This window comes from Eptatretus burgeri, chromosome 2 (genome assembly GCF_056783735.1).
Source record: "Eptatretus burgeri isolate ZD-2024b chromosome 2, Ebu_testis_v1, whole genome shotgun sequence".
Classification (NCBI taxonomy): domain Eukaryota; kingdom Metazoa; phylum Chordata; class Myxini; order Myxiniformes; family Myxinidae; genus Eptatretus; species Eptatretus burgeri.
In genome coordinates, this window is record NC_140962.1 from 11,834,414 (window position 1) to 11,846,985 (window position 12,572).

At 44.0% G+C, this 12,572-nt stretch overlaps 1 protein-coding gene across 2 annotated transcripts in view; it reads right to left on the reverse strand.

Moving 5' to 3' along the window:
- Window positions 1-2,996, reverse strand: part of MEN1 (menin 1) — a 67,685-nt gene extending 64,689 nt beyond the window's left edge. Inside the window, exon 1 of one of the 2 annotated variants that reach the window (XM_085863011.1) lies at window positions 2,411-2,996. In XM_085863011.1, coding sequence (XP_085719137.1) covers window positions 2,411-2,798 — 388 coding nt within the window. In that variant the 5' untranslated portion in view covers window positions 2,799-2,996. The remainder of the gene's footprint in view (window positions 1-2,410) is intronic. The other variant, XM_085863005.1, reaches the window with a different exon arrangement.
- Between the last annotated feature and the right edge of the window lie 9,576 nt (window positions 2,997-12,572).

Sequence of the window (12,572 nt, forward strand, 5' to 3'; positions counted from 1 at the left end):
CCACTCCCCCCACCACACCACCACTCCACTCCACTCCCCCCCACACCACACCCACTCCACTCCCCCCCACACCACACCACTCCACTCCCCCCACACCACCACTCCACACCACACCACCACTCCACACTCCCCCACACCACACCACCACTCCACCCACACCACACCACCACTCCACTCCACTCCCCCCCACACCACACCACCACTCCACTCCACCCCCCCAACCACACCACCACTCCACTCCACTCCCCCCAACCACACCACCACCCACTCCCTCCACTTCCCCCCTTCTACCACACCACCTACTCCACTTCCACTCCTCTCCCACCACCACCACCACTACCTACCTACCTCCCCCCACCACACCACCACTCCACTTCCACTCCCCCCACACCACACCACTCACCTACCCCCCCACACCACACCACTCCACTTCCCCCCACACCACACCACTCCACTCCCCCCACACCACTCCACTCCCCCCACACCACACCACTCCACTCCACACCACCACTCCACTCCACACCACCACTCCACTCCCCCCCCACACCACACCACCACTCCACACCACACCACCACCCACTCCCCCCACACCACACCACCACTCACCACACCACACCACCACTCCCTCCCCCCACACCACACCACCACTCCACTCCACTCCCCCCCAACCACACCACCACCCACCCACTCCCCCCCACCACACCACCACTCCACTCCACTCCCCCCCACCACACCACCACTCCACTCCACTCCCCCACACCACACCACCACTCCACCCCACACCACACCACCACTCCCACCCCCACACCACACCACCACCCACCCCCCCCACACCACACCACCACTCCACTCCCCCCACACCACACCACCACTCCACTCCCCCCCCACACCACACCACCACTCCACTCCCCCCCACCCCACCCACTCCACTCCCCCCCCCACACCACACCACCACCCACCCCCCACCACCCACTCCTCCCCCCCACCACACCACCACCCACCCACCCCCCACCACACCACCACTCCACTCCACCCCCCCACCACACCACCACCCACCCACTCCCCCACCACACCACCACTCCACTCCACTCCCCCCACCACACCACCACCACCTCCACTCCACTCCCCCCACCACACCACCACTCCACCCACTCCTCCCCCCCACCACCCACTCCACACCACTCCCCCCACCACTCCACTCCACACCACACCACCACTCCACCACCACACCACACCACCACTCCACACCACACCACCACTCCACTCCCCCCCACACCACACCACCACTCCACTCCACTCCCCCACACCACACCACCACTCCACTCCACTCCCCCCACACCACACCACCACTCCACTCCACCCCCCCCACCACACCACCACTCCACTCCACTCCCCCCCCACCACACCACCACTTCCACTCCACTTCCCCACCACACCACCACCCACCCACCCCCCCACCACACCACCCACTCCACTCCCCACCACACCACACCCACCACTCCCCCCACCACACCACACCACCACTCACACCCCCACACCACACCACCACTCCACCCCCCCACACCACACCACCACTCCACCCCCACACCACACCACCACTCCACCCCCACACCACACCACCACTCCACCCCCACACCACACCACCACTCCACCCCCACACCACACCACCACCCACCCCCCCCCACCACACCACCACTCCACTCCACTCCCCCCACCACACCACCACTCTCCACCACTCCCCACCACACCACCACTCCAGGGTTTTCCACTCCCCCCCACCACACCACCACTCCACTCCACTCCCCCCCCCCACCACACCACCACTCCACTCCCCCCACCACACCACCACTCCACTCCACTCCCCCCACCACACCACCACTCCCTCCCTCCCCCCCACCACACCACCACTCCACTCCACTCCCCCCACCACACCACCACTCCACTCCACCCCCCCACACCACACCACCACTCCACTCCCCCCCCCCACACCACACCACCACTCCACCCCCCACCACACCACCCTCCACTCCACCCCCCCCCACCACACCACCACTCCACTCCACCCCCCCACCACACCACCACTCCACTCCCTCCCCCCACCACACCACCACTCCCTGACCCACTTCCCCCCACCCCCCACCACTCCACCACTCCACTTCCCCCACCCACCACCACTCCACCCATCGCCCCCACCACACCACCACTCCACTCCACTCCCCCCACCACACCACCACTCCACTCCACTCCCCCCACCACACCACCACTCCACTCCACTCACACCACACCACCACTCCACTCCCCCCCCCCACACCACACCACCTCTAATGTACGGAGGATGGTGGTGGTTGTGGTTGTGTGAGCGACGACGACCACGATCAAACACAGGTACCCGTAGTTTTACCGGTCTCACCTGTAAGGTAACTGTACAATGACTGGATGTGCGCCCGGTCCTTGTTGTACGAACGGTTCAGCGTGTTCCAGATCACGTCGGACACCCTGCTCACCAGGGCACGTCCTCCGGGCGCGTACGAGCCCACGTCCACGGCGCCCAACACCTGGCTCTCGAAACGACACCTGAGCGCCTCCACGAGCTCCAGACTCACCTCCGGGAAGGTGCACGGGGAGCCTGCCGAGGTCGGACGAAGCCTCACGGTCAGCAGATGTTCCAGGTAACCCAGGACGATGGACAAGAGCGCCAGGTCGGGCTCACGCTGTCCGTCCAGCTCGGCCTTGAACACACCGAGCACGTGCTCCGCCGTCCGGAGGGGGAACAAACCGCGAACGGCCTTCAGTCCCATGATGGAGGATCCGACGGGTCACCGGGAAAAATGTTTAGTTATTTATTTATAGTTCGCCGGATTACCACGGCAACGGCCGATGAACATCTCCAGCCGCCGCCATGTTCAACAGTTCGTTCCCGCCGAAAGTGCCTGTCATTTTCTCACGTTGTTCAGATGTAACGACGCTTACAAAATCCCAGTTATATTCCCCGAGCAATCTCACACCGCACAAAACAACACCGTTTGAGTTACAACGTGCCAGGACGGATCGAAATTTCACATCACTGTTGCGCACTACGCCGCCATGGTCAACATACGGCGAACAAATAACAATTTTTTTGTTTTACGTATTACGGTGGTGGCCGACTCTGAACATTCTGGTGAAGGTTCGATTTTCATTCTGGTGTTGACTATACCCCGTATAGCATCACAAAGTGTCCCCGGCCCTTGGTTGGCTGTCCCGTCTGGTGACATGAGTTGGTGGACATTAAACATTCCTCCTCCATCTCCATGCTGTATTTTTCGGAGTACGGACAGTCGGAGAGATGAAAGTATGAACATGCGGCAGCCGGAAGGTTCGTTCATGCGAGTGCAGCAACCTTGTCGGGTGTTGACGTGTTGACGTGTTGACGTGTTGACGTGTTGACGTGTTGACGTGTTGACGTGTTGACGTGGTGACGTGGTGACGTGGTGACGTGGTGACGTGGTGACGTCCCAAAGATTGTGCATCTTTTATCGCGTTTTTATTTATTTATTAACTCATTACTGGTTCCCACTTGCGCTGATAATGACCTGATTCACAAATTCAAACTCTTCTTTAATTTTGAAATCATATTATTCAAGGAATTTTGGCGGGAAGGAGGCCATTCGGCCCACCATGCCTACGTTGCACTTACCCCAGCATCCATCACCCATCCAGACATACATTGCCTAAGTTACAGCCAAGTCCTGCCAATATCCCCATGCCATACCCCTCTATCTCCACCACATCGAGGTATCTATCTGATTCCCATTTAAAATGATCCACTACCTCCACTTCCCTTCCCGAGAGACCATTCTATAGCATTAACTGATTAACCACTCTCCCACTGAATGAAGACCACTGCCCTCAAACTGTCACAACTACTTCTTCTTCTTCACCCTCAAGCCCGAGTCTGCTGAAATCACCCACTGCGCCTGTCCAGCACAGACCCTTCATTATCTTAAACAACTCCATCAGATACCCTCGTGATCACCTCCTTTCTAATGTATAAAGTCCTGTATCCTTCAACCGTTCCTCATATTCCTCATTCTAGACTCCAACATCCACATAGTTGATCCAGTGGAACATAACAGTCCCAATACATTTTTGAAATACCTCGTTTACTCCAACACTGTCAAAAATCGACACCTGTAATGTACGTTGACTCCAACACTGTCAAAAATCTACACATCAAATGTACGTTTCTTCCGACACTGTCAAAAATCTACACATCAAATGTACGTTTCTTCCGACACTGTCAAAAATCTACACCTCTAATGTACATTTACTCCTACGCTGTCAAAAATCTACATCTGTAATGTACGTTTACTCCAACACTGTCAAAAATCTACACCTGTAATGTACGTTTACTCTGACACTGTCAAAAATCTACACCTGTAATGTACGTTTACTCCAACACTGTCAAAAATCTACACCTGTAATGTACGTTTACTCCTACACTGTCAAAAATCTACACCTGTAATGTACGTTTACTCCTATTCTGTCAAAAATCTACACCTCTAATGTACGCTTACTCCTACACTGTCAAAAATCTACACCTGTAATGTACGTTTACTCCAACACTGTCAAAAATCTACACCTGTAATGCACGTTTACTCCAACACTGTCAAAAATCTACACCTGTAATGTACGTTTACTCCTATTCTGTCAAAAATCTACACCTCAAATGTACGTTTACTCCTACACTGTCAAAAATCTACACCTGTAATGTACGTTTACTCCTACACTGTCAAAAATCTACACCTGTAATGTACGTTTACTCCTATTCTGTCAAAAATCTACACCTGTAATGCACGTTTACTCCTACACTGTCAAAAATCTACACCTGTAATGTACGTTTACTCCTATTCTGTCAAAAATCTACACCTCAAATGTACGTTTACTCCTACACTGTCAAAAATCTACACCTGTAATGTACGTTTACTCCTACACTGTCAAAAATCTACACCTGTAATGTACGTTTACTCCAACACTATCAAAAATCTACACCTGTAATGTACGTTTACTCCTACACTGTCAAAAATCTACACCTGTAATGTACGTTTACTCCGACGCTGTCAAAAATCTACACCTGTAATGTACGTTGACTCCAACACTGTCAAAAATCTACAACTGCAATACACATTTACTCCAACACTGTCAAAAATCTACACATCAAATGAACGTTTCTTCCGACACTGTCAAAAATCTACAACTCTAATGTACATTTACTCCTACACTGTCAAAAATCTACACCTGTAATGTACGTTTACTCCAACACTGTCAAAAATCTACACCTGTAATGTACGTTTACTCCTACACTGTCAAAAATCTACACCTGTAATGTACGTTTACTCCTATTCTGTCAAAAATCTACACCTCTAATGTACGTTTACTCCTACACTGTCAAAAATCTACACCTGTAATGTACGTTTACTCCTACACTGTCAAAAATCTACACATCAAATGTACGTTTACTCCAACACTGTCAAAAATCGACACCTGTAATGTACGTTGACTCCAACAATGTCAAAAATCTACACATCAAATGTACGTTTCTTCCGACACTGTCAAAAATCTACACATCAAATGTACGTTTCTTCCGACACTGTCAAAAATCTACACCTCTAATGTACATTTACTCCTACGCTGTCAAAAATCTACATCTGTAATGTACGTTTACTCCAACACTGTCAAAAATCTACACCTGTAATGTACGTTTACTCTGACACTGTCAAAAATCTACACCTGTAATGTACGTTTACTCCGACACTGTCAAAAATCTACACCTGTAATGTACGTTTACTCCTACACTGTCAAAAATCTACACCTGTAATGTACGTTTACTCCTATTCTGTCAAAAATCTACACCTCTAATGTACGTTTACTCCTACACTGTCAAAAATCTACACCTGTAATGTACGTTTACTCCAACACTGTCAAAAATCTACACCTGTAATGCACGTTTACTCCAACACTGTCAAAAATCTACACCTGTAATGTACGTTTACTCCTATTCTGTCAAAAATCTACACCTCAAATGTACGTTTACTCCTACACTGTCAAAAATCTACACCTGTAATGTACGTTTACTCCTACACTGTCAAAAATCTACACCTGTAATGTACGTTTACTCCTATTCTGTCAAAAATCTACACCTGTAATGCACGTTTACTCCTACACTGTCAAAAATCTACACCTGTAATGTACGTTTACTCCTATTCTGTCAAAAATCTACACCTCAAATGTACGTTTACTCCTACACTGTCAAAAATCTACACCTGTAATGTACGTTTACTCCTACACTGTCAAAAATCAACACCTGTAATGTACGTTTACTCCAACACTATCAAAAATCTACACCTGTAATGTACGTTTACTCCTACACTGTCAAAAATCTACACCTGTAATGTACGTTTACTCCGACACTGTCAAAAATCTACACCTGTAATGTACGTTGACTCCAACACTGTCAAAAATCTACAACTGCAATACACATTTACTCCAACACTGTCAAAAATCTACACATCAAATGAACGTTTCTTCCGACACTGTCAAAAATCTACAACTCTAATGTACATTTACTCCTACACTGTCAAAAATCTACACCTGTAATGTACGTTTACTCCAACACTGTCAAAAATCTACACCTGTAATGTACGTTTACTCCTACACTGTCAAAAATCTACACCTGTAATGTACGTTTACTCCTATTCTGTCAAAAATCTACACCTCTAATGTACGTTTACTCCTACACTGTCAAAAATCTACACCTGTAATGTACGTTTACTCCTACACTGTCAAAAATCTACACATCAAATGTACGTTTACTCCAACACTGTCAAAAATCTACACCTGTAATGTACGTTTACTCCTACACTGTCAAAAATCTACACCTGTAATGTACGTTTACTCCTATTCTGTCAAAAATCTACACCTGTAATGTACGTTTACTCCAACACTGTCAAAAATCTACACCTGTAATGTACGTTTACTCCTACACTGTCAAAAATCTACACCTGTAATGTACGTTTACTCCTATTCTGTCAAAAATCTACACCTGTAATGTACGTTTACTCCTACACTGTCAAAAATCTACACCTGTAATGTACGTTTACTCCTACACTGTCAAAAATCTACACCTGTAATGTACGTTTACTCCTACACTGTCAAAAATCTACACATCAAATGTACGTTTCTTCCGACACTGTCAAAAATCTACACCTGTAATGTACGTTTACTCCTATTCTGTCAAAAATCTACACCTCTAATGTACGTTTACTCCTACACTGTCAAAAATCTACACCTCAAATGTACGTTTACTCCTACACTGTCAAAAATCTACACCTGTAATGTACGTTTACTCCAACACTATCAAAAATCTACACCTGTAATGTACGTTTACTCCTATTCTGTCAAAAATCTACACATCAAATGAACGTTTCTTCCGACACTGTCAAAAATCTACAACTCTAATGTACATTTACTCCAACACTGTCAAAAATCTACACCTGTAATGTACGTTTACTCCAACACTGTCAAAAATCTACACCTGTAATGTACGTTTACTCCTACACTGTCAAAAATCTACACCTGTAATGCACGTTTACTCCTATTCTGTCAAAAATCTACACCTCTAATGCAGGTTTACTCCAACACTGTCAAAAATCTACACCTGTAATGTACGTTTACTCCTATTCTGTCAAAAATCTACACATCAAATGAACGTTTCTTCTGAGACTGTCAAAAATCTACAACTCTAATGTACATTTACTCCTACACTGTCAAAAATCTACACCTGTAATGTACGTTTACTCCAACACTGTCAAAAATCTACACCTGTAATGTACGTTTACTCCTACACTGTCAAAAATCTACACCTGTAATGTACGTTTACTCCTACACTGTCAAAAATCTACACCTCTAATGTACGTTTACTCCTACACTGTCAAAAATCTACACCTGTAATGTACGTTTACTCCTACACTGTCAAAAATCTACACATCAAATGTACGTTTACTCCAACACTGTCAAAAATCTACACCTGTAATGTACGTTTACTCCTACACTGTCAAAAATCTACACCTGTAATGTACGTTTACTCCTACACTGTCAAAAATCTACACATCAAATGTACGTTTACTCCAACACTGTCAAAAATCTACACCTGTAATGTACGTTTACTCCTACACTGTCAAAAATCTACACCTGTAATGTACGTTTACTCCTATTCTGTCAAAAATCTACACCTGTAATGTACGTTTACTCCAACACTGTCAAAAATCTACACCTGTAATGTACGTTTACTCCTACACTGTCAAAAATCTACACCTGTAATGTACGTTTACTCCTATTCTGTCAAAAATCTACACCTCTAATGTACGTTTACTCCTACACTGTCAAAAATCTACACCTCAAATGTACGTTTACTCCTACACTGTCAAAAATCTACACCTGTAATGTACGTTTACTCCTACACTGTCAAAAATCTACACATCAAATGTACGTTTACTCCAACACTGTCAAAAATCTACACCTGTAATGTACGTTTACTCCTACACTGTCAAAAATCTACACCTCAAATGTACGTTTACTCCGACACTGTCAAAAATCTACACCTGTAATGTACGTTTACTCCTACACTGTCAAAAATCTACACCTCAAATGTACGTTTACTCCGACACTGTCAAAAATCTACACCTGTAATGTACGTTTACTCCTACACTGTCAAAAATCTACACCTCAAATGTACGTTTACTCCGACACTGTCAAAATTCTACACCTGTAATGTACGTTTACTCCTACACTGTCAAAAATATACACATCAAATGTACGTTTCCTCTGACACTGTCAAAAATCTACACCTCAAATGTACGTTTGCTCCGACACTGTCAAAAATTTACACCTCTAATGCACGTTTCCTCCGACACTGACAAAAATCTACACCTCTAATGTACATTTACTCCAACACTGTCAAAAATCTACACCTCTAATGCACGTTTCCTCCGACACTGACAAAAATCTACACCTCTAATGTACGTTTACTCCAACACTGTCAAAAATCTACACATCAAATGTACGTTTACTCCAACACTGTCAAAAATCTACACCTGCAATGTACGTTGACTCCAACACTGTCAAAAATCTACAACTGTAATGCACGTTTACTCCAACACTGTCAAAAATCTACACCTGTAATGTACGTTTACTCCTACACTGTCAAAAATCTACACCTGTAATGTACGTTTACTCCTATTCTGTCAAAAATCTACACCTCTAATGTACGTTTACTCCTACACTGTCAAAAATCTACACCTGTAATGTACGTTTACTCCAACACTGTCAAAAATCTACACATCAAATGTACGTTTACTCCAACACTGTCAAAAATCTACACCTGTAATGTACGTTTACTCCTACACTGTCAAAAATCTACACCTCAAATGTACGTTTACTCCGACACTCAAAAATCTACACCTGTAATGTACGTTTACTCCTACACTGTCAAAAATCTACACCTGTAATGTACGTTTACTCCAACACTGTCAAAAATCTACACATCAAATGTACGTTTACTCCTACACTGTCAAAAATCTACACCTGTAATGTACGTTTACTCCTACACTGTCAAAAATCTACACCTGTAATGTACGTTTACTCCTATTCTGTCAAAAATCTACACCTGTAATGCACGTTTACTCCTACACTGTCAAAAATCTACACCTGTAATGTACGTTTACTCCTATTCTGTCAAAAATCTACACCTCAAATGTACGTTTACTCCTACACTGTCAAAAATCTACACCTGTAATGTACGTTTACTCCTACACTGTCAAAAATCTACACCTGTAATGTACGTTTACTCCAACACTGTCAAAAATCTACACCTGTAATGTACGTTTACTCCTACACTGTCAAAAATCTACACCTGTAATGTACGTTTACTCCGACACTGTCAAAAATCTACACCTGTAATGTACGTTGACTCCAACACTGTCAAAAATCTACAACTGCAATACACATTTACTCCAACACTGTCAAAAATCTACACATCAAATGAACGTTTCTTCCGACACTGTCAAAAATCTACAACTCTAATGTACATTTACTCCTACACTGTCAAAAATCTACACCTGTAATGTACGTTTACTCCAACACTGTCAAAAATCTACACCTGTAATGTACGTTTACTCCTACACTGTCAAAAATCTACACCTGTAATGTACGTTTACTCCTATTCTGTCAAAAATCTACACCTCTAATGTACGTTTACTCCTACACTGTCAAAAATCTACACCTGTAATGTACGTTTACTCCTACACTGTCAAAAATCTACACATCAAATGTACGTTTACTCCAACACTGTCAAAAATCTACACCTGTAATGTACGTTTACTCCTACACTGTCAAAAATCTACACCTGTAATGTACGTTTACTCCAACACTGTCAAAAATCTACACCTGTAATGTACGTTTACTCCTACACTGTCAAAAATGTACACCTGTAATGTACGTTTACTCCTATTCTGTCAAAAATCTACACCTGTAATGTACGTTTACTCCTACACTGTCAAAAATCTACACCTGTAATGTACGTTTACTCCTACACTGTCAAAAATCTACACCTGTAATGTACGTTTACTCCTACACTGTCAAAAATCTACACCTGTAATGTATGTTTACTCCTACACTGTCAAAAATCTACACCTGTAATGTACGTTTACTCCTACACTGTCAAAAATCTACACCTGTAATGTACGTTTACTCCTATTCTGTCAAAAATCTACACCTCTAATGTACGTTTACTCCTACACTGTCAAAAATCTACACCTCAAATGTACGTTTACTCCTACACTGTCAAAAATCTACACCTGTAATGTACGTTTACTCCAACACTATCAAAAATCTACACCTGTAATGTACGTTTACTCCTATTCTGTCAAAAATCTACACATCAAATGAACGTTTCTTCCGACACTGTCAAAAATCTACAACTCTAATGTACATTTACTCCTACACTGTCAAAAATCTACACCTGTAATGTACGTTTACTCCTACACTGTCAAAAATCTACACCTGTAATGCACGTTTACTCCTATTCTGTCAAAAATCTACACCTCTAATGTAGGTTTACTCCAACACTGTCAAAAATCTACACCTGTAATGTACGTTTACTCCTATTCTGTCAAAAATCTACACATCAAATGAACGTTTCTTCTGACACTGTCAAAAATCTACAACTCTAATGTACATTTACTCCTACACTGTCAAAAATCTACACCTGTAATGTACGTTTACTCCAACACTGTCAAAAATCTACACCTGTAATGTACGTTTACTCCTACACTGTCAAAAATCTACACCTGTAATGTACGTTTACTCCTATTCTGTCAAAAATCTACACCTCTAATGTACGTTTACTCCTACACTGTCAAAAATCTACACCTGTAATGTACGTTTACTCCTACACTGTCAAAAATCTACACATCAAATGTACGTTTACTCCAACACTGTCAAAAATCTACACCTGTAATGTACGTTTACTCCTACACTGTCAAAAATCTACACCTGTAATGTACGTTTACTCCTACACTGTCAAAAATCTACACATCAAATGTACGTTTACTCCAACACTGTCAAAAATCTACACCTGTAATGTACGTTTACTCCTACACTGTCAAAAATCTACACCTGTAATGTACGTTTACTCCTATTCTGTCAAAAATCTACACCTGTAATGTACGTTTACTCCAACACTGTCAAAAATCTACACCTGTAATGTACGTTTACTCCTACACTGTCAAAAATCTACACCTGTAATGTACGTTTACTCCTATTCTGTCAAAAATCTACACCTCTAATGTACGTTTACTCCTACACTGTCAAAAATCTACACCTCAAATGTACGTTTACTCCTACACTGTCAAAAATCTACACCTGTAATGTACGTTTCCTCCTACACTGTCAAAAATCTACACATCAAATGTACGTTTACTCCAACACTGTCAAAAATCTACACCTGTAATGTACGTTTACTCCTACACTGTCAAAAATCTACACCTCAAATGTACGTTTACTCCGACACTGTCAAAAATCTACACCTGTAATGTACGTTTACTCCTACACTGTCAAAAATCTACACCTCAAATGTACGTTTACTTCGACACTGTCAAAAATCTACACCTGTAATGTACGTTTACTCTGACACTGTCAAAATTCTACACCTGTAATGTACGTTTACTCCTACACTGTCAAAAATATACACATCAAATGTCCGTTTCCTCTGACACTGTCAAAAATCTACACCTCAAATGTACGTTTGCTCCGACACTGTCAAAAATTTACACCTCTAATGCACGTTTCCTCCGACACTGACAAAAATCTACACCTCTAATGTACATTTACTCCAACACTGTCAAAAATCTACACCTCTAATGCACGTTTCCTCCGACACTGACAAAAATCTACACCTCTAATGTACGTTTACTCCAACACTGTCAAAAATCTACACCTGTAATGTACGTTTACTCCAACACTGTCAAAAATCTACA